The sequence below is a fragment of the Anabrus simplex genome, chromosome 5, assembly GCF_040414725.1.
Source record: "Anabrus simplex isolate iqAnaSimp1 chromosome 5, ASM4041472v1, whole genome shotgun sequence".
Classification (NCBI taxonomy): domain Eukaryota; kingdom Metazoa; phylum Arthropoda; class Insecta; order Orthoptera; family Tettigoniidae; genus Anabrus; species Anabrus simplex.
In genome coordinates this window covers 322544965-322568625 of record NC_090269.1, presented here as the reverse complement: position 1 = coordinate 322568625, position 23661 = coordinate 322544965, and the positions used below count along the sequence as shown (strand labels likewise).

Below are 23661 nucleotides of genomic sequence, written 5' to 3'. Positions count from 1 at the left end.
AGTGACAGAATATCCAAAAATCCTCTCTTAGCGAGTACCTACATGTTAATATGAATGTATCCCCAAACTTTCATTTCTTTATGTCCAGTAGTTTTGGCTCAGCGATGATGAATCAGTCAGTCAGGACAAGTTATCTATATAATTATATAAAATAAGAGTTTTGTCTGTACATTGCTCAGAATTTGAAAAGAATGGTATTTCTGTATCGGTCATGTCCACAGTAACAAGGAGATGCAGTTTTTACTTTTCCGTAATGTCTGTCTGTCTGTTCACGCATCACGAGAAAACGGGTGAAGAGAATTTTATGAAAATCGGTATGTAAAGTCGGCGAATGAGCCCCTACAATCTAGGCTATAAATCATTTTATTTACGTTGAGTAAAATGGTAGTTTAGGGGAAGGCTTAAAATTTCATTATCAAATATTTATGTTACTAGTTTTATAGATTTACTAGTTGACAAACTTTTTTTATAAGCATTTCTTTTGTTGGAAATAACTTTTTCAATTTATTCATCCCAGATTCTTAAACTTTTTTCCTCTGCTATTTTTTCTTAACTCCCAAACTCTTAAAAGCAGATTGCTTTAAAATTGAACACAAATTAGACCACTCCATTTCCACGTTGTCACTAACTGGTGTCATCTGTGTAAGATTCTGTTCTGGTACAGCCATTTTATACTAGGACCTCTTAATAGGTTAACCTCGTAAGAAGTTTTAATTTCTTGTGTTGTTTGTTTGTTTCTAGGCCTCAGACGAATAGGTGCTACTAATAGATAGTGATCAGTTTCCAATTCAGGGCCTCGATAGACTCTTGTATCCAAGACTAAATCTGCCCAATTTACCATTACAAATTATATAATCTATAATTGATTTCTGATTTTGTGCAGACCACGTGTACTTGTGGCTGTCCTTGTATGGGAACATTGTGTTCATCATCTCTAACTGATTGAAGACAGTGAAATCTATTAATTTTGTTACATTGTTATTACGGGTTGTTTCTCCATGGATTCCAATGTGATTCTGAATTTTCTCATTACCATCTCTGGCATTGAAGTCTCCTAGTAATAGTAGCATATTCTTTTGTTAATTTTATTGACTATCTTTTGCAGACCATTATAGAACCCATCACTTTCTTTTGAATTGCCCTCCACTGGAGCGTATACCTCTATAACTGTAAGATAACCCCTGGATAGTTTTAGTCTTAATTGGATAATACTTGTATTCCAAAAAGTGTAGCTATCAATTGTTGATCTTAAACTTAATGCCCTGCCTAATCCCCCACCTCCACTACACCCACCTCCCCTAATCTCACATCATTAGAACACCACAAGCACAAGTGTCAGTCATTTCAACTTTACCATAGCAAATGATTAACACTATAACATTCAAAAAGATAAACGAAATTACATACAATATTTTTCTTTAATTCACCTTTACGTTAACCAATTAAAATCATAATTGATAAAGGGCTAAGTGAATTTACACACATCGTTTTTTCTTAGAACTCACCTTTCCTTCAGTTTCATTCCTTAATACGTAAATGTCCTTTTTGACTCTCTACATAAGAAGCCACAGTCTCTCCTTCCAGCTAATATAAACACAGCTAATTACCATCGAGCACACTTCCTCACTCGTACGTGCTTTAAGAAGACTACAGACTTATCTCATCACACAAGATTAACAATAAACTAACAACTTTAAAATTTTTATTTTAAACTCCACTTGGAGTGATCAGAAATACTTTCCTTCATCATTATTCTAAAGATCAAACTTTTTAAGCTCTAATTTGGTTTCTTACATTCTCAATCTTTACAGGGCGCCTTTTAGTAGAATTAACTGTGTTCTCATAAAACTTTATAGTTGTGGCTAGTTGCTATGAAGCATTTCCCTTGCTCCTACAGCATAATTTAGGAAAGCGGCAGAATTGTCTCATCACGAAAGATTAACTACAAACTAGCTTTAAAATTTATTTAAACTCCACTTGGAGTAATCAGTAATATTTTTCTTCATCATTATTCTAAAGATTGAACTGTTTAGACTCCAAACGTTTTCTTACACCCCCAACCAATACAGGGTGCCGTTTAACAAGATTCGACGCAGCAATAATTGTGTTCTTATAGAACTGCTAATATGCAATTTGTTACCACATGTTTAGACAAGTACATTCATAAAAGTATATAAATTATGACTGTTTGTAAGACTTTATTATAAGAATATCTTAACTACTGTCATCCCTCTCACTCCTCTTTTGTGCATGTACCTACATCATCTTCACTTTTATAATTTGTAATTTATCTTAAAAAACTACAATTAAGAACAATCAGGATCTTGATTTATTATCTTTCAGGTTTGAGATTAAGGTTGAAGATGCCCTTAAAAAAAGGGCAAAACATGTTCCTATAATTTACTTCATAAGATTTAATTCTTAATTAAAATCACTCTTTATGTATTGAATAGGTGGAATTAAATAAACATTAATATTTCTTTGACTTTAATGTACAATTCAATATGGACCAAAATATAACGTGTAAGTGGTATGTTCCGAGCTGTCAGCGGAGAGATGGCGTGGAATGACATTAGTAGACGAATAAGTTTGAGTGGAGTCTTTAAAAGTAGAAAATATCACAATGTGAAGATAAAGTTGGAATTCAAGAGGACAAATTGGGGCAAATATTCATTTATAGGAAGGGGAGTTAGGGATTGAAATAACTTACCAAGGGAGATGTTCAATAAATTTCCAATTTCTTTGAAATCATTCAAGAAAAGGCTAGGAAAACAACAGACAGGGAATCTGCCATGTGAGCGACTGCTATAAATGCAGATCAGTATTGACTGATTTGATTGATTGAACCATCTTATCTGGAATCTTCTACCATTTGAGGTAAAATTGCTTCCTCTTCCTCACTTCCTCTGCGCAGTAAAGAAAATGTATATAGAAACCCATATGTGATCTACATAACTTGTATAAATTAGAATTGCAAGAAAGATGGGTGTAAGTACAGTCAAATGTAGGCGAATGTGTATGCGTGCGTGTGTGGGAGTGGTTGTGAATGAGTGTGTTTACCGGGATATGAGTGAGAGTATAACTAGCTGGGTCTTCTTACTCTAATATGTATAGAATAAATCAAGATAATTATTATTCTAAGAGTACAGTGTTTGGAGTGTAAATATGTAAATTAAAAACTGTTGACAACATATAAATATATTCAGTAGAGCATGTGTACATATACATGTGGGGATGGAGGTACTTCCGTGCATGTGCAGCTTGCCCTTTCTCCATCTACTACCCCTAAATTGTACAAGGAAAAATAAATAAATAATAATAATAACCATTGTTTCACGTATTGGTAGTGAACAACATACTGATTCGACTGGTGCAAGGATGGCTAGAGATTTTGTAACAGTACACAAGTACGACCTCTGGATTTTAGGTTAGAAAATGTTTGTAAATGATGATCTCCCAATTTTAGGTTAGGAAATTTCTGTAAAATTATTTGTAATATACAGTAGTGAATAACTTGGGGAGGGGGGGTGGGGGGGACTGGTTATAGCTAAAGTTAATATTAGATAAGGAGCCTGTTTTCATGAAGATGTCTGCCTTTTCATTTCCAGAGAACCAATGTATGCTTGGATCCAGGAAAGACAGATGTGAGTTTGTGCTTGTCATTGATTTAGTTCAATGCAGCCTGCGAATCACTGAGTATTTGAGTACTTCTGTTGTTGTTTTCACACCACTCCACAACAGGTTTGATGGCCCATAGTTTGGCTTGAAATAATGAGCAACTGGATGAAAATTTATACTGGGCTGAAAACACTTTGCTGTTATTCTTGTAGACCACAAATCCACATTGCACTTTGTCAGATTCAGCACTGTTAGGTGTGCAAGAGCTATCAGTGTGAATGTAGTAGTCATGGTTGAGTGAGCAGCTAGTGCAAATGTAGTCTTGAGGCCCCAGACACTAGGATGACAGGATTCCAAGAAGTAACAGTTTTTCTCCACAGTGGTTTGAGAATTTGTCCAGGAGATGTTCTGTTTTTTGTCATTAATGTAAGTTTGGCTATACTGATGGCAGATAAGAACAGGGGCTCTGTTCCAGTGATGACAAGTGCTGGTTGTACAGACAATGTGCAATAGGCATGAGAAATTTGAAGGACGGTTTCTGTCTGAATCTGCAGAAAAATTTTCCTTAGCAAATTGCTTGTCGAGTGTAGAATAAAATGACGAAGCACAATACAGTATTAATGGAATGAAGGCTGTGTAGTATATAATAGAGAATACTTCTTAGATTAGCTCCCACAATGACTTGCATGCAGCAGTGATGTCTTGAAGAAATTTATTGGATTCAAGCTTTAATTTATTGAAATATGGCCCAAAAGTTAAGTATCTGTCCAGCAGGACTCCCAGATAAAAAAAAGTTGATCTTCTAGTGAGATTTCCTGTCTGTTCATTGTGAGTTGTGTCATAATCCTCTTGTGACAGCTATGGCCTAGGTTTTCAGGGAATTAAATTGCATCTTGATATTGGAACCCTAGTTGAATAGAATATCTAATGACGTGTTCACTCGAGTACATAAGCAACAATCTTGCAGTCTGTTGGAAGAGGTACTCTTAAGAATTTCATCATATAAGATATTCCAAAATCCTGATCTACAGGATCTACAGGAAGATCCCTGGGGGGGATCCTTTGTTGATGTATTTAGTTAAAAATGCTGTTCCAATTTGAAGTTTCACTTTTCTGGTTTGGTATACATCACAAGAGCGTATTGCTGTTCCTTTAGCTGATAAAGAATGTTTTGCCACCAGGTGTTGTCAGATGCCCCAGTCACATCCGAAGATATTAATATGCCTATCTTTTGCCTTGAGAAGATGTCTTGAATCCATTCAGTCGCACGGGGAACAGCATCTTTGGTAGATTTTTATGAGGTAAAGCCATTCTGAAATTGGGATAACAGACCATGACAACGCATGTGGTACATAACTTAGTTGATTATTAGCTTCTCCAGAATCTTTTCTAAAACTATCAGGAAGCATATAGGTCTGAAAGACTTTGCTGTTATCTTTGTTAAGGTGCTTTCTTTAGAAGTATGCAATTTTCCATGAGGTAAGAAAATGGTTCAGATATAGGAATAAGCATGCAAGACAGAAGGGGACATTTTTATTATAATGGCCAACATCCAATGATCTCTGTGGCCCTATTAGTGATACAGTGCACAGCATGAACTCTCTCTAACAACTTAAATACAAAAAAATGGAAATGGCGTATGACTTTTAGTGCCGGAAGTATCCAAGGACATGTTCGGCTTGCCAGGTGCAGGTCTTTTGATTTGACACCCGTAGGCGACCTGCGCGTCGTGATGAGGAAGAAAATTATGATGAGGACGGCACTACACCCAGCCCCAGTACCAGTGAAATTAACCAATGATGGTTAAAATTCAAACCTGGGAATCGAACCCGGGGTCCCTGTGACCAAAGGCCAGCATGCTATCTATTTAGCCATGGAGCCTGGAAACTTGAATTCAATTGTACTTGTAGTTTCATAACCATGGCAACAGACAGAATGACAAATAGAATCAAACAGAATAAGTGAATCAGTTAGTAAGAAGTAAATTCTCCAAGGAATGCAAGCCCTTTCTAACACCTTGCAGAGTCACGGGGTTTCTCTCTCTCTCTCTCTCTCTCTCTCTATCTCCTTTTCTTTTTTTGTTGACAATTAGCTTTACGTCACACCATCACAGATAGGTCTTGTGGCGATGATGGGATAGGATAGGCCTAGGAGTGGGAAGGAAGCGGTGATGGCCTAAATTAAGTTTTGCCTGGTGTGAAAATGAGAAACCATGGTAAACCATCTTCAGGGCTACCGACAGTAGGATTCAAACCCACTATCTCCCAGATGCAAGCTCAAAGTTGCGTGCCCTTAACGTGATTTCTCCTACTACAAATTACCCCCTCTCGAAGTACATCAGTCAGCAAACTAAATGCATCTCCGAGTTATATACACGTGGTAATGCTTTATTTAAAATCTTCCTGCTTCTCCTTAGTGTCCTTATGCTAACGTAACTATTTGCCTGATGGGGTCATGTGCAACCTTGTCCTCAGGCAGTGGATATTCCGATGATTGTCCACACTACAGTATTTCCTATTAATAACTACCTTTCACAACTACATGCCAGATTCTAAATTACTTACTTACAGTTTAAAATATTACGTTGTTCAACAAATCTCACTGTATATAAAAAAAAATTACTCTTAATTCTAATAAACATATATGATCAATCCTAATATGATATAATACATTGTTAATGAAATGAAATGGTGTGGGCAATAAATAGATAATAGCAAAAATCAATGCCAAAATTGAATACAGGATATAATGATATTTAATAATAAATTATGATAAGGAATGTTTGAAACTGAGTAGTTACAATTATGTGATTTTGGCCATTCCAGAAAAGTCAATGAAGGTGGATAAGACAAGCTTTGGAATGGACCACCTCATACAGATGCATGTTGTACAGTGGGTAAGCATAAGAGAGGGTCTTGGACACTAACTTCAACACAAGTAAAGGCATTCATTATCTATCTATCTATCTATCTATCTATCTATCTATTTATCTATCTGTCTAAAATATCAGAATTGCCATGCTGAAAATAATTAGTACCAACCTGTCTGTTGAAACAATCATTGTAGGAATCAGTTACCTGTTCACGAGCATCATGAAAGCGTTCCCGCAATTGGCAGCACATTTCTTCTGCTCGTGCTGCACATGCTGCTTCCCATCGGTTGCGACTTGTCTGTTCTGCCAATTTCCTCCAACCTACAAATGCTCTGAGTAATAACCTGCGGCGGTACATGTGAGAGGCTGCATGTTCTTGGAACTTCTGCATGGAAAACAAAGGGGTTCTCAAAAATTAACTAAGAGTAAGTATAAGAAGGGCAGATCACATGAAAATGGAACAGAGGCCACAGAATAAATTTGTCAAGATTTATTTCAAATATAATCTCTAAAGTTACACAAGCACTTGTCCCACTGTTTCACCAAGCAGTGAATACCCTGGTCGTAGAACTTGTTTTAGCTTAGATTGGAACCAGTTGTAAATCATTGTCCACGAGTTCATTGTGCGCGGAGAAGAGCCAATTCTCCGATGCCTTTATCATTATAGCCCTGATCTATCGCCATGCAACATCTATATCTTCGGTCCGTTGAAAAAATTTGAGGGTTAGCACTTTTACTTCAACAATGAACTTCTCACAATCAAGCCAGAAATCAATTCCGGGACTGCAAAATACCACAAAAAGCAAAAACAGCCCTGTACCACACTTACTTCGTACTGATTCTCACATATGGTTTAGAGGCATGTACTCTACTAAACAATGACTATGGCAGAATTCAGGCAACATAAATAAGATTCATTAGAACTATGAATCAAACTACTTGAAAGGACAAAATCAGGAATGAAGTAAACGGGATGATAGCTGGCATTGAGGTGCCTATTACCAGTGTTGTAAAGTGTAGATTTCAGTGGTATGGGCACATTATAAGAATGAAGAGCGAGAGACTTGCCAGACAGTACTTTAAACTTACTGTCCATGGTAAGAGACGAAGGGGAAGGCCAAGGAAATGGTGGATAGACACAGTAAAGTCAGATGTGGAGGAGAGAGGTCTTGAATGGGAAGATGTCCTGGAACAGAAGGTATATGCAAACAGGAAGAGACAGCGAGCGCTTGTACACCACACCTGGAAAACTGGAATTGGAAAATGATGATGATTATGATGATGAATGAAGCCGTGGATAATGTTTGCAACTGGTTCCGATCTCAGCCAAAGGAGTTCTATGAACAGAGTAATCATGGTGAAACAATGAAACAAGTGCTTGTACAATTTTGGAGATTAGTTCTAAAATAAGGCTTGTCAATTCCATTATGTAGTTCCTGTTCTGTTTTCATTTAATCCACCTTTATCCAACAAGAATACAAATATTAAAATAGGTTGAGAATGAGTATAATCAGAGAGGGAGAGAAAATTGATCATTGTTGTTCCTTGTATTTGTCTCCTTCAATATAAACATCAGAACCTTGTTCTAACAGACATGGTAATTCAATGCATGTTGTTAATGAAGATGGATAATTAATAGAACACTTAAAATGAAAAATGTTTATCATAAAATCTGTCAACATCAATTTGTTCATAACAGCCTTGACTTCAAACCATTCCCAGGTCTCACCGCTGGAGAGCTTGTTATTTTGGCAATCAATCTAGAGCAATTCTTACAAAATTTAACTCAAAATGTTGCTAGCAGTACAATGCTATCAAAATCCCACTATGTTCCATTATGCAAGCAACAATTGCAACATAAACCAATTAAATACAAAGAATATCTTTCACCACACAATTACCTTCACGTCGAATCGACACAGATACGTCTTATGGCGATGATGGGGTAGGAAAAACCTAGGAGTGGGAATGAAGCAGCCAAGGCCTTAATTAAGGTACAGCCGTCAGCATTTACCTGGTGAAAAAATCGGAAACAACGGAAAACCAACTTCACGGCTGCAGATAGTGGGGTTCAAACCCACGATCTTCCAGATGCAAGCTCACAGATGTGCGCCCCGAGCCGCACGGCCAACTTGCCCAGTAGAGACAGAATATTTTTCACAATGAGGTGAAAAACAAAAATTATGTTCTCACTTTTAAAGGAGACTGTAAATACCAATTTTTGCATCTCTAACCTTTTCAGTTTTTGAGATATAAGCATCTTCATAAAAATAATTCTCACGTCCTTCTTCAGTTCTTCACCTGCCCTCCCCCCAACTGCTTTAGTGAACTTTCCAAAAACAAAAAACAAATGTGTTTTCCTCCTTAAGTGGATTTTTAAAAGTACGAGGTTCTTTATTTTTGAAGGAGATTGCAAATACCAATTTAAATGTCTGTAACATCTTCAATATTTTTAGATATATTCTTATAAAAATTCAACCCCTTTTTCAGTCCTTTTTACCCCTTTTCTTAAAACAAAGAAATGTTTATTTTTAAACGAGATTTCAAATACCAATTTTTACGTCCATAACATATGCAGTTTTCTTCAAGGCACTCCCAAGCAAGAAAAAAAAACATGGGCATCTCCTAACACATTGCTGGGGAAGTTTCAGATTGACCATGTTGCTATTATGACCAGAAACCAAAGGGAAATCTTGAACGTCAAGGTAAGAAAAAGCTTAAACATAGATTCGGACCACTACTTCTCAGAGATTAAAGTAAGATTCCAACCAAATAAACCCAAACGAAGAATCAAGAGGAAGCTTAGAATGATACAGATACTCTGAAACAAAACAGAGACATACTGTGAAAAATTGTTGAAGCTGAATATGAACAGTTGGGAAGAGATCAAAATGTCAATGTTTAAAGCAGCTGAAGGTTTGGGGAATCCAGTGAGGAAACGAAAACACAGGTGATGGAATGAAAAGTGTGATGAAGCTTTGGACAGAAGACTACAAGCATGGAGGAGGTGGCAATCCAACAAAACCGAGGAGAGATGGGAAACTTTCAGGGAAGGGAGGAAGAAAACAGCTAAGATCCTACGATCAGAGAAAAGAAATTATGACAGAAGTAGGTTGGATAAGATAGAAGATGATTTTTGAAAGAACAACACTTGAGCATTTTACAAAACCTTCAGAGAGGAACTACAGGGTTACCAGCCATCAAGTTTGTGTTTCAAGCGGGAGGATGGTAGTGTAGTAACAAACAACAAAGAAAAATGTCAATTTCTTGCAGATTACTTCAAAATGTTGCTGAATTGTGCAGAACCTGTGGAAAGACTGGATTTGAAAAATCTATTGCAGGATAACCAAGATTTCAAGCCACCGAGTCTAGAAGAGATCAAGGAAATAATAAATGACCTTAAAAACAACAAAGCACCAGGTGAGGATGGAATTATTGCAGAAATGTGGAAGTTCGGAGGAGAAACTGCAGCAAAAGCAATCCACGCCATCATAGGATAAATCTGGAGAGATGAAAAGATCCCCAATGATTGGAAGTGTGCTCTTATGTACCCACTTCACAAGAAAGGTCTACAGATGAACATCAATAACTATGGAGGCATCTCTTTACTCCCAATAACATATAAGATACTTTCTAAAGTACTAATGAGAAGAGTTGAAGAACAAGCAGACCATCTCATTGGTGAGTACAAAGCTGGTTTTCGAAAAGGAAGATTATGCACAGGACAAATATTTTAACCTGAAGAGCATTCTTACGGTAGAATAAGAGCTTTGAGAAGCCAGAACAACCTCGTAATATTTGTTGATTTTAAGAAAGCATATAATTCAATTGACAGGCAGACTCTATTTAACGTCCTAGAGGAATTCGGAATTGACAGGAAAACAGGAGTGTTAATAAAACTAACCCTGACAGAAACTTTCTCAAAAGTCAAATTCGTTGGTGAAATTTCTGAACCATTTGAAATAAAAATGGGAGTCAGACAAGGAGACTGCCTATCACCAATTCTCTTTAACACTGTTCTAAAATAATATCATTAGGACCTGGGAAAAAGCCTTGGAAGTGAAAGGAATAAGGGGAATGCATTTAGGGAGGAAAGGACAGAACTTAAAAATTAAGTGTTTGGCTTTCACAGATGATCTTGCCCTCTTGGCTCACAACCGAGAAAATGCCCAAATTATGCTGAATACTCTACATGAGATTGCTGAGAAAACGAGTCTCAAAGTCTCATATGAGAAGATGGAATACGTGGAATATAGACATCAAGGGGAGAGACACTTAGAAGTAAAGCATGGGACTGTAAAAAGAACTGAGAAATGTAAATATCTAGGGGAATGGATAGAATCTAACGGATTGGATAAAGAGGTGAATAGGGCAAGAATTAGAAAACTAGAATAGTTTACAGGTTAACCCAGAACAGATACAACAAAAGAACAATATCTTACAAGGTGAAACTTAGACACTACAGCACAGTGGTAAAGCCAGAGAGTCTCTACGCTTCAGAGAGCTTGACAATGAATAAAAAGGGTGAGCTTCAAGATTTAAAAAAAAAAAAGGAGAGGAGAATCTTAAGGAAAATTTTAGGACCACAGTAAAATGCTGATGGGGCATGGAGGAATAGAAAAAATGATCTCTACAAATACACTGAAAAAAATCACTGTCACCATGCGAAAGCGAAGGCTAAAATTTTATGGGCATCTAGAAAGAATGGATGAGAAACAGCTAACTAAGAAAATATTAAAGTACATCACTGGACTGAAAGCTTCAACAAAGTGGGTAGAAGAGGTAAAAAGAGATGCAATAGAAAGTGGACTTACAATGGGTATGATTCACAACAGAAAAGAATTTAGAAGCCGAGTGGACAGCATCAAAACATTCCAGGAAAACCCACCAAAATATAGACCCAGATTGGTCATATGTGAGAAAGAAAGGAAGGCCAGAAGTGAAAGGATGAAGAGATTCTGGGAGGAGGAGAAGAAGAAGAAGAAGCCTTAAGTTCATTGTGGTCCATAGGTGGCCAAATTCAGACACAAGAAGAATATTCAGTTTTTGAGATATAACTATCCCAATTAAAGGATTCAATGCCATTTTCAGTCCTTTTCACCCCTTTCAAATCCCCCCCCCCTCCCTGACTGCAAAGCTAAGTGAATTTTCCTAAAACCAAATAATACATGTTTCTTTATTTTTTAAAGGCGATTCCACGTACCAATTTTTATGTCTGCAACATGTTAAGATTATGATATGCTACTTTTTAAAATTCACACCTTTTCATTAATTTCACTGCCCCTCCCCCTCCTTAAAAGGTTTTTCTGAGCACAAAAAAAAATGTGTGTTTCTTTATTTTTGAAGGAAATTTCATGTACCAATGTTCACACCTGTAACATCTTCAGTTTTTGAGATGTAAGTATCCTCATAAAAATGACTAAAGCCCCTTTTCAATTATTTTTACCCCCCTTAAGTGGATTTTCCAAAAACAAAAAATACATTTTTCTTTATGTTGAAAGGAAATTCTAAATACCAATTTTCACATCTTTAAACCATTTAGTTTTTGAGATAAAGATATACCCATTTTAAAAATTCATCCCCCTTTTCTCCACCTAAGCAACAGGATCACAATTAAATTAATAATAATATATTATGGTTTCAATACAATATTCAATACAATAACACTTAGTAATGCGAGGTTACATCACAAGTCGATCACAAATGGTACGGGTTTCGACCCCAGATCTGGGACATCATCAGCCGATCGTTCAAATGGAAGAGGAAAAAAGCAATGCACAGATGAATAACAAGTAACGTAGATGAGATTTTATCTTCATTTTTAAAAGTGTTAAATCTTTAAACTCAAATTCGATTTTCCATGCTTTGCATAGTACCCATCCACATCTTTTACCCTCATTACCTCATCCCTCTGCCCCACCTTAAATTCACTCCCCTTTCCTCCTTTCCCTCTTTCTCCTTCCCCTGTTCCTTTCTCTTTCCGCGCTCTTACACATTTCCAAATTCAGCCCCTCACTGTATCGTGCTGTGCAATGTGAGTTATATATTATATTTTTCTCGATCAATTCATTGCCTTTAAAATCTTTCCTTCACCTAAATTGGTTTTTATTACTCTCATTATGTCTTTCTATTTCCGCATCAAACTGGGAATTAAAATCAACCATGGTTCAGAACAATTCGACCAAATTGATCTCTTCGCCACCTCAAGAACTACTTGAGCATTTATCTTAAAGACACCTTTGTTTGTCAACTGTGATTCTCAGTTGTTCTAACACTGCACTCTGTTTTACTTCTCTTCACAATGGTGTTTAATTTAAACTTTTCTGCACAACAAGACAACTAGCTATTTGCATCTTAATATATCAAAATTACGATTATAAGATTTAACATTGAGCTATTTATCCATCTTCAGATTAAGATTTTAAAGACATTTAAAACCTACACTCACGTGTTATATACCTCCACATGAACTTTCTTCTTGCAAGAACCTTTATTTCTTCTACATTACTTATTATTCATCTGTTCATTGCTTTTATCTTGTACCTGTAACAATCAGCTGATGATGACCCAGATCTGGGGTCGAAACCGGTACCATTTGTGATCGACTTGTGATGTAACCTCGCATTACTAAGTATTATTGTATTGAATAGGTGGAACCATAATATATTATTATTAATTTAATTGCAATCTCAGTTCAATTTGGACCGAAAATGAAATTCTTTTCTTTCAATTAGCGACAGGATATCAAAAATTCTTCCTTATAGCGCACCTACATTGTAATATGAACATTTCCCCAAAATTTAATTTCTTTATGTCCAGTGGTTTTGGCTCGGCGATGATAAATCATTTAAATTTAATAATTTCATTTTAAGTCTGTATTGAACCAAGAATAATAGATAAGAAAAATTAAAAATCCACCTTTCAGTCAGTCAGTCAGTCAGGACATGTTATTTTATATATATCTATATATATATATATATATAGATTATTAATTCATGATTATTATTATTATTATTACTTTTTTTTTTTTTTTGCTAGGGGCTTTACATCGCACCGACACAGATAGGTCTTATGGCAACGATGGGATAGGAAAGGCCTAGGAGTTGGAAGGAAGCGGCCGTGGCCTTAATTAAGGTACGGCCCCAGCATTTGCCTGGTGTAAAAATGGGAAACCACGGAAAACCATGTTCAGGGCTGCCGATAGTGGGATTCGAACCTACTATCTCCCGGATGCAAGCTCACAGCCGCGCGCCTCTACGCGCATGACCAACTTGCCCGGTAATTGATGATTATTAAAGTTTTTAATTTATTTATTCATTCTGACACCAATATGTGTTTGCCAAAGGACACAGAATAGCTCACAAGTTTTTTTGAAATAACTGAATTTCTGGTTTCACAAAAAAAAAGAATTTACGAATATAAACATCATTATCAATGTTATTTTAAATGTTGCTGGAAGGAAATTAAATACGTATTATAAATTTCATACAAATATTTATGCATTATTGCCACTGTTATATGTTCAGTCCTCAGCCTTAAGGCAGGTTGGATCTGCAACAGGTCTACCATTAGGAGAATTTTATATTTGTGGTAACAATTTTGTCTTCCATATTTTGGTTCAGTTTGTATGTTTGCTGCAGTTTGACAAAATTTCTGGGGATGGTCCCCCTAGCACCCTGATGTAACAAGAATCACCCATGGGATGGATAAGGACATCGTGATGTACATGTATGCCGATGACATTGTCATAGGAGGGCCAATCCTACAAAATGTCCAAGGTACGTTGTTTCAAGTTTCATTAAAATATCTGGACCAAAAGTGCCTTGTGTCCCTTGAAAACAGATGTACAACTTGTTTGCTAGTCTGCCTGCCATTGATAAAGCCACATCAATTGTGTAGCTGTGGGTAGAGCTATGTACAGACTGCAACACACTACCGTAAAACGGGGTACCTTCGGCCACTTTCTTGCATATTTTAAAAATTAAAATGTGAAATATTCCCTTTAATTTTCTGAAAAACATAATATAAGTTGTGTGAGGTTTGTCTTCATTTTTAAATATGAACAAAATTCTAATTGTTATTCAATAATGAATTATGATTATTGAAAGAGTGGCTGGAGTTACCTCATGTGTTGGGGTAACTTCAGCCGCCATATAAATAACTCAAGAAACAAAGTTTTCTTCAATGTAGTGTTACTTCGGCCACTGTGAATGTTTTTTAAAAACTTGCAGAACACCCCGTATCAACAAATCACAAACAAATTAAAACAATTTGTGGTGAAACAGATGTATAGTGATCAAATTCACATTTTCCCCAAAGATGACACTATTTTATTTAGCCTAAGCGTACAAGCATTGTATGATATTACAAATTACATGTTGTATTGTATAAATATTTGTAATGGTACAAAAGATAATAAATAAAACGTACGAAAATCATAAAGCCCAATTGTATGGACAGGAAAGGAGGTCGGAAGAAAAGCAATCTTGTAGACTATCCTCATAATACACTATCTTCTAAATTAGAAAATATCTGGGCCATCAATCAAGTTCTTAAATGTGTATCATCCATGTCAATTGATATCCGTCTACTTATCATTGAAAATGGGAACCGTTTTTCCCCTCCCTGTAGGGATAAACTTCGCCGTTTATTGTTATTGTGCCTTTATTAACCTCTTCTAAAGTGTTCTTGAAGTAAACCCCTGGCTGCATAATGTTTTCCTGTATGTTCTTGGGATGGCCAAAGTTACCCCGGAAGAGAACAACTTTTATCACAAAACTATTCCCTGAAAAACCTATTTGAATAAAATGTATCAAATTGTGTTGATCAGTTACCAGACATACTTATCATTGAAAATGGAAACCATCTTTCCCCTCCCTGTCGGGATAAACTTCCCCGTTTATTGTTACCCCGGAAGAGGACAACTTTTATCACAAAACTATTCCCTGAAAAACCTATTTGAATAAAATGCATCAAATTGTGTTGATCAGTTACCAGATGTACTTACATTTACACCCCATAAACTACTGGAATGGAGAATCGAATGCTGGGGCTAGGGAACGGTTTGTTTTCTGCTGTTACCAGACCAGACAATAGTCGGGGCTGCAAAAAAAAATTGATTGACTCAACAATGAGCCCGCCAATGTTCCTTGGACTACCAAGTGTTCATAGAGCATTCTATTGTGTGTGCATTTTAGTTGTTGCAATTGGTTCATCTTTTTCACTAGAAGACGCAGGAGAAAATAAGTGTTGCTATTCGTCAGTGGCTGAAGTTACCCCACTTTATGGCACCTGTAGTTTTCTCTCCTCTGTAGGACAGTGTTGATGCTGAAGATATTTCATACTGGAATTGACTCTGGTCAATGTTCCAAACATTACCTTTCTCCACACCCTCCTCTGTTATAAACATGTTCACTGTGCCTTCTGACGTATAATATTATCGTCTTCCATGTCTTCTATAGACAAGAAATGTGTTTTTCCATGTCTTTACGTGAGACAAATGTAGTAATATGCCTGGACGAAATGCCATATTCAGCCTTGAGATGGTCGATAAAGGAAATGGAAGCTTTAAAATTCACCAAGCCAACCATTTTAGCCCCTTCTAGTGCCATGTCTGCAGATGCCAATAGTGAACTGTAGATCCATACCTCCTTGCATCATCAAATTGCGATATTACATACTCTTTTATAGTTTGTAACTGCGACAGTCTGTTTCCTTTGAAATGAACACCTGCTCCCCATTTCGTAGACATATAATTTAGAATTAATGTGCAATTTGATTTACTTTTGATGTACTTATAGCGCTTCATTAGTTTGCTATAGGAACTGAAGCCACAACTGTAATAATCCTCATAAATGTTCTCTAGTACGCTGTCATCAATATCTCAGAGATGAGTTCAATACGGAAACAACAATGAAGCTTATATCTTTGAATTGTCAATATCTTTTAATACAATGGACCTCGTCTTTTTGGGTGGAGAGAGTTCGTACTCACTTTGACTTGACTGTTCCTGTTGCTATGGAGATGAATGTCATGTACTGCTTGAAGAGCCACCTTCAGGTTCAGGTTCAGGTTCCTCCTGTCCTTCAAAATCTGTATATCTATCCAGTATAACATCACATATTTCTGTGTCATCGCCATTATATTCCTGAATTATTATGTTATATAATATATCCGCGAACTCCATATCCTCGGCCCCGATGTCATTTCCATATTCAGCACGTCGGAACTTGGTCCCTAATATTTGGACCACATGCGTAGGATTAATTCTTTTCATGATATCACTGCACTGTACACAGTATACACATAACTCACTTGCGAACACTCCAAGAGACAAATACGTACTGCAGCTATACCACTCACGCAACTGGAGCACTGGTTAGTGTAGCTACACTATGCCACCGTCTGGTGGCACTAGCAGACAAGTACGGAGTTTTACATGGAAATGAAGCACACCATTGTTTTGTTTATGACTACTTGTTATTCTAAGCATGGTTTTGTGTGGTTCTGAGCGTTCGAGGTCAAAGGTGTCCCTTGTAAGTGGGAACACAAAAAATATACAGATGTGCTGAATGACCTTAAAAAGCAGACGTATATTGGAATACATCTATGAATACCAGAGAAATTGGCTAGAACACCTAAACAGGATGGACAGAAGCAAGATGCCCTAAGCAGTCATAAACTACTGCCCCGGTGGGAAGAGATCTCTGCGACGCCCCAGGAAGAGGTGGGGTGAAAATGCAAATCTTTTATATAGACCGTAACAGTTCTTCTATAGTGTAACCTGACGAACCCCGGTCAGATATTATTATTATTATTATTATTATTATTATTATTATTATTATTATTATTATTATTATTATTATTATTATTATTTATTCATGTGTATATTTCAATTATGTGTGTATTTAGCCGTCGCGGCTTAGTAAATCTTTTTGGAACTCTCATTATTGTATATAATCTCGATATTTATTTGGGACTAGCATGTTTAGTTCACTCAGTTTATCTCCTGGTTGTGTACCTACGTGACAATTCTCCGAGTGGATGTTTATGTGTTGACGGAGCTGAGGTAGATAAATTCCCGGAACTGGGCTATTTTAAGATGCTGTTGTGTTGGCTCGTCCTACTGTGGTGCAAGCACACGTCAGTAGTCGGGAAGTTGCAGCTTGCAGTGTGCAGAGGTGATACTTGTGGTAATCAGAGAAGTGTTTGGTACGAGTTGAGGGAAGAGGTCCCATGCCATGTTGGGAGTTTTTGGAGATCTTCAGTTGACAGAACCAGGAAGAGTGATGCTGGAGTGGGACAATATTCTATGGTTAAGAATATCTACATGAGGTAACGTGTTGGGCCGTTCCAAAATACAGTATATCAACGCTATCAGCAAAAGGGAGTCCATTTTCGAAAAAGTCATGACTGCGTGTGTATAATATGCGTTTCAGGATAAACTGAGTTCCTATAGAGAGAGAGAGTTACTTCATAATATAGAGACATTAATTATTCATATTAATATTCTGTTTATTTTGCTATATATATATATATATGTTCAAGGGTGTATTACGACGAGCTATGCTCAGATTTTAAGATATATTCTGGTTTAATTGATTAAGTAAAGTTGTGTGATATTAAGATATATTCTGTTTAATTTTATGGGTGGGGGAAAGTACCAGATGGACTCCTTTTCCAATATTATTTTCCAGGTATCAGTGATTCAGATCTCCTTGTTACAAGGCAACGACCCTGGAAAATGAGTCTCAACAGCCGGCAAATTTTAAGAATTATTTATTTGTATATTTATGGCTCCCAAATTCCATTAGTCATTATCAGTTTATATTTATTTAATAGAAAGATTTCAATGTCACTAGCAACGTGGGGCAAGACTGATCTGAGTCACGATAGGGTATGCACACAGAAATGGTATAGTTGCTCTCAGATTTCATGATATGTACAGTTGTTGTGGAGATTTCTTGTTCTCTGTGGAGTGTATAATATGTCTTGTGGAAATTTTGCGTATGTGGGAGACGCAAGGTGATGAGTTGGACGAGAGAAAATATTAATGTTAAAATTAAGAAATAGGAGTGTGGAAAGGAAAGTGCATATTAATTGTAGTACAGGGGGAGCAAACTATACCGTTGACATGATTAATTCAGAGAGTGAAGCCACAATGGGTGATAATAATTTAAATGTTGTGTTAGATTCGATGGCAACCGGGGACAATGCTTCATCATCTCTATCAGAGCAGAGTAGCGATAATAGTGACCAGCAGCTAGACCAATTAGTTCATATTTTGAGTGAATTTACAAATAAACTTGAAAGTAAACTTAGAGAACAGAATGATGAGTTAACACAGAAACTTGAAAGTAAACTTGAGGATAATAATCAGAAAATGGAAATTAATGTTGCTAAAATTGAAAAACAAGTTCAGGAAATTAGTGATAGGATGGATAATCAAGTAAAGAGGTTAAGTGAGAAAGTCGATTCAGGTATTATTGAGATGAGGAAGGAATTAAACTATCAATGTGTAGAAATTAATGGTAAATTGTCTGAGCATGATAGGCAAAGTGAAGAAATTAGGGGTATATCTGAATCAAATAAAAGTGAATTGAACCGAGTAATTTGTAACGTTGCTAATAATCTTGAAGCCAAACTTATTGAAAATAATTCTAAATGTCAGGATAAAATTTTAGATAACTTTAACAGTATTCACAATGTGATAAGTAAACAAGGTGTAATTGAACATCAGGTCAGAGAGAACGCTAGTCATATTGATGTATGGAAGGCAGATGTATTACAGAGGGTTGACGAAAAGATTCAATCAGTCAGGTCCTCAGGTCATGTTCAGAGTTCTAGCATACAAAGGCATATTATTAAGGAAATTGAGCTGCCTAAGTTTAATGGTAAGCAGTTCAACCCTCTGGAATTTATCAAGGTAGTGGAGAAATGTTTTACTAGGAGCTTGGAAGAAGGTGTGTTAGAGTGGGACTTGGTAGATGATATATTAGCAAGTGCGTTTACGGGTGAAGCTAGGAGTTGGTATGATGTTTATAGAGGTCAGATTAAGGGTTTAAGGGGATTCAGGGAGTTGTTTATGGATAAGTTTTGGGATGAGGAGATTCAGGGTAGGGAAAGAGATAGGATTATGGCTGGGAAGTATAAGGGTAATGAGGGTATTTCTCGTACGGAGTATTTTCTTGTGCATGTGGCTATTAGTCAGAACTTAGAAGAGAGTTTGCCAGAGCAGGATATTGTTAGGAGGATGGCTAGACATTTCAATGAAGATATTCAGTTGGCCATGTGCATCCAGCAGGTTAAGACCATTAAGGGAATGGAAGGGCTGTTGTAACGTTTCGATTCTTTGGGTAGGCAGGTAGGAAATAGGAGTGTGGGGGAAAATAATCACAGGAGAGGAGTAGCATTTGAAAGTAATCGTAGGAATGGGAATGACTATAGCAGAAGGGATCAGGGTAATGGGAATAGGCAGGAAGAAACCAGGATTAATTTCAGGAATCAAGATAGTAGGAATTTTAATTCTAGTAATCAGTCTAGGGATTTGAATGATAGGGGGAGAAGGGATGAGAGAGGTAATAATAGTGGTAATCAGCAGAATCAGAATTTAAACTCCAACGGGATGTCCTAAATAGGTCCTTGATGTGCAAATCCATGTTATCAAGGAGGCTTTTGAGATTGATGTTGGTAAGGATTTGTTGTGTGACCAGGATAGTGCTAAGGAAGGTGGTTCGTCTGAATTATTGATCAACCCAGCTATGGAGGCTACCATATGGGGTGTTAAGGAGAAATTGCTTGTAGACTCGGGGAGTCATAAGTCTTGTGTAAATTTTAAATTTTGTGAGGAAGCTCATCGCAGAGGTGAGATTATTGAGGAGATTCCTGTGAGGAACACATTTATTATCACAGCAGCTGGTGCTAAGAGTAATCGTATTCGTAGTCAGGTTATTGTTCCTATTGAGGTTGGTGGTCAGACCATGTTGCAATGTTGTCTCGTTGTGCCTAATCTGGTATATTCCGTTATACTGGGGAATGACTGGCTATCTGAAACCAAGTGTGTGATTGACTATGATACTGCTGTTTTGAAATTTCTTGTTGGTGAAGAACGTAAACCGATTAAGCTTAATTATCAGGTGGATAGGAGTAGTTTTGTGCTTCATTGTAGTCATATTCAGGTTATTGAGGAAATTGTTGAGGATGAAGTCGATGTTAAAGTTAATAGTGCAAGTATCAGAATTAATGACAGTATGGTATCGGAAAGTCAGGAGTTGGTCAGTGAGGTGGAGAAAGCGGTGCGACAGACATGCCCGGAGGAGCAGCAGAAGAGGGAACTTTTGAATGTTTTGATGGAGAACAAGGAGGTGTTCTCTGGTGAATTAGGGTGTACTACTGTGTACGAACACTCATTTGATATTTTAGATAGGTCTAGTTTTAATAGTCCTAGATATCCGATTCCTCATGCTCATGCTCAGGCAGTACAGGAAGTGATACATAATATGCTTACAGGTAAGATTATTGAGCCTTCCTGTAGCAAGTACGTTAATCCTTTGGTTGTTATTGGCAAGAAGGATGGGTCTGTGAGACTGTGTTTAGATGCTAGGCTTATGAACCGTCGGATAGCTGAGGATCAGCAGAGGCCTGAGAATATTGAGAGTTTAGTTCAGAGATTTGAAGGTTGTCATTGGTTTACTGCGGTTGACTTGCGTAGTAGTTTCTGGCAGGTACCATTACGGGTGGAGGACTGGCCTTTTACTGCTTTTCTCTATAAGAACAGGTTATTTCAATTCACCAGAATTCCTTTCAGAACCAAGACGTCATCAGGGCTTATTAGAGCCCTATCTATTGCACTAGGGTCGGACACAGAGGAATTCACTACGTGTTACATTGACGACTTGGTCCTTGCATCTCATACATTTTCAGAACACATGACACACTTACGGAGTGGTTTTACAAAATTAAGGGAAGCGGGCTTCACTTTGAAGCTATCTAAATCTAATTTCGCAACGCATCAAATTAGTTTTCTGGGGCACACCATCAATCGGAACGGGGTCACACCACAGGGGGAGAAACTGAACAGCATCTTCAATGCTAGCACCCCACGCAATGCGAAGCAGTTAAGGTCCTTTTTAGGTCTCTGCAATTATTTCAGGCGCTTTGTAATCAGATACTCTTGTTTAACTGAACGTTTCCGCGAGTTATTAGTAAAGAATGCAAAATAGAGATGGAACCATGACCTCAATGAGGCATTTAAGCGCCTGAAAAGTGGATTCCGCCAAGCTGTCACGCTGAAATTTCCATGTACTGAGAAGCCTTATATTGTAATGACGGACACATCTAATTCAGGTATAGCTGGTGCTCTCTGTCAGCGTGATGAACAAGGTAATCTAGGCATTGTTTCCCTGGCAAGTCGAGGACTTAGCACAGTGGAACTGCGGTATACTATGAGCGAACAGGAACTTTTAGCGATTGTTTATTCTTTAGAGAAATTCCGCATTTACATTTTAGGCCATTCTTTTGAGATCCATACAGATCATAATGCTCTTGTCTTTATGAAAACGTGTAAGTTAACCTCCAACAGGATGTCACGCTGGATTCTGGCGATACAGGAGTATGACCCTAAAGTTGTTCATGTTAAGGGTACTGATAATGTGTTAGCTGACTATTTGAGTCGGAATATTTCTGTGACAGCTGATGAGGTCAGCACTGATTTTAGTGAGAATATCTTGGTATGTGCTGATAAGTATGACGAATGTAGAGAGGAGAGAAGGAAACTCTCGAAGATGAAATTGGAACAGGGACAGGATGAGGAGTTGTGTGATATTTTATCTGAGTTAGAGGCTGCTGAGCCTGACACTATTGTGGAAAAAGGGAATATGAGGTATAAACTTCTGAGTGGTTTAGTAGCTCGCATATGTCATAAGGATGTATGGAGGGTTGTAGTGCCTCAAGCCTTGCGGAAAGACATGATTTGGTATTTCCATAAGGAATTAGGTCACTTTGGTGCGGAGAAGGTGTTATGTGCAATTCAGTATCACTTTGTGTGGCACAATATGGGTAGACAAGTCCGTCAGACTTTGGCTACTTGCGATGTGTGTCAGAAGTGTAAACACCCAAATAGGTATATGCACGGGCCGAGGCAGGCTGTGATAACCGAGGATATAGGTGAGTTACTGTGTGTGGATGTCTATGGACCATTGGTTAAGTCTAGGTATGGCTACCGATATATATTTGTAATACTTGAATCGTTCTCTAAATTTGTTAAATTATACCCACTTCGGAAGGCTTCTGCTAGAGGATGTGCCAATGCAGTGAGTAAGTATTGCGAGGAATTCGGTAACTCTAGGAGGATCCTATCCGATCACGGCTCACATTTCACTTCGAACATCTGGAAGAAGACTCTACAGGATAGAGGTATTCAGGTAACATATTCGTCTATAAGGTTTCCTTGTGGAAACATGTCTGAGAGAGTCATGAGGGAACTTGGACGGATGTTTAGGACCTATGTAAGTCATAATCATAACTCTTGGTATGAACATTTAAGTAGGATGGAAAATTGGCTCAATGTCACAAGACATGAGAGTACTGGTCTTACACCCATTGAGGTGCACTTTGGGAGAAAGCCTGATTTTGAGTTGGCCAAGATATTGAGGTTGGAGAGCGTGGAGGAGGTTCCTCAGGACATATTTGTACAGCTTGCTAGGGAGAAGCTGGTTAAGTCTGGTCAGAAACGTGCTAGGATAGTTCAGAATAGGTGCTCTGATAGTTTAGAGGTAGGAGATGAAGTATTGTTGCAAGTGCCTCACCCATCTAACGCTGAGGATAAGACCATGTCTAAGTTTTTTCAATTGTGTAAGGGTCCTTTTATTGTTGCGAGAGGGATAGGGAGGTGTGCATATTCCTTAACTGATGCTAATAGGAAATGTATTGGAACTTATAATGTGTTCAAATTGAGGAGATACCATCGGGATCCCTAATGTTGTATATTGTATATTTGATGGGTATTTTGAGGAGCTGTCCTTGGGCCATCAGCCACCTGATTTGTGTTGTTTTGCCAACATTTGCATCTGTTGGAAAACAAAGGGGGAGTATTGTAACCTGACAAACCCCGGCCAGATATTATTATTATTATTATTATTATTATTATTATTATTATTATTATTATTATTATT

At 37.4% G+C, this 23661-nt stretch overlaps 1 protein-coding gene across 1 annotated transcript in view; it reads right to left on the bottom strand.

The window, feature by feature from the left end:
- The window catches only part of LOC136874518 (centrosomal protein POC5), a 98647-nt gene that overhangs the window by 59144 nt on the left and 15842 nt on the right, over positions 1–23661 (bottom strand). Inside the window, exon 3 of the mRNA XM_068227823.1 lies at positions 6696–6875. Within this exon, the coding sequence (XP_068083924.1) occupies positions 6696–6875 (180 nt within the window). The remainder of the gene's footprint in view (positions 1–6695; positions 6876–23661) is intronic.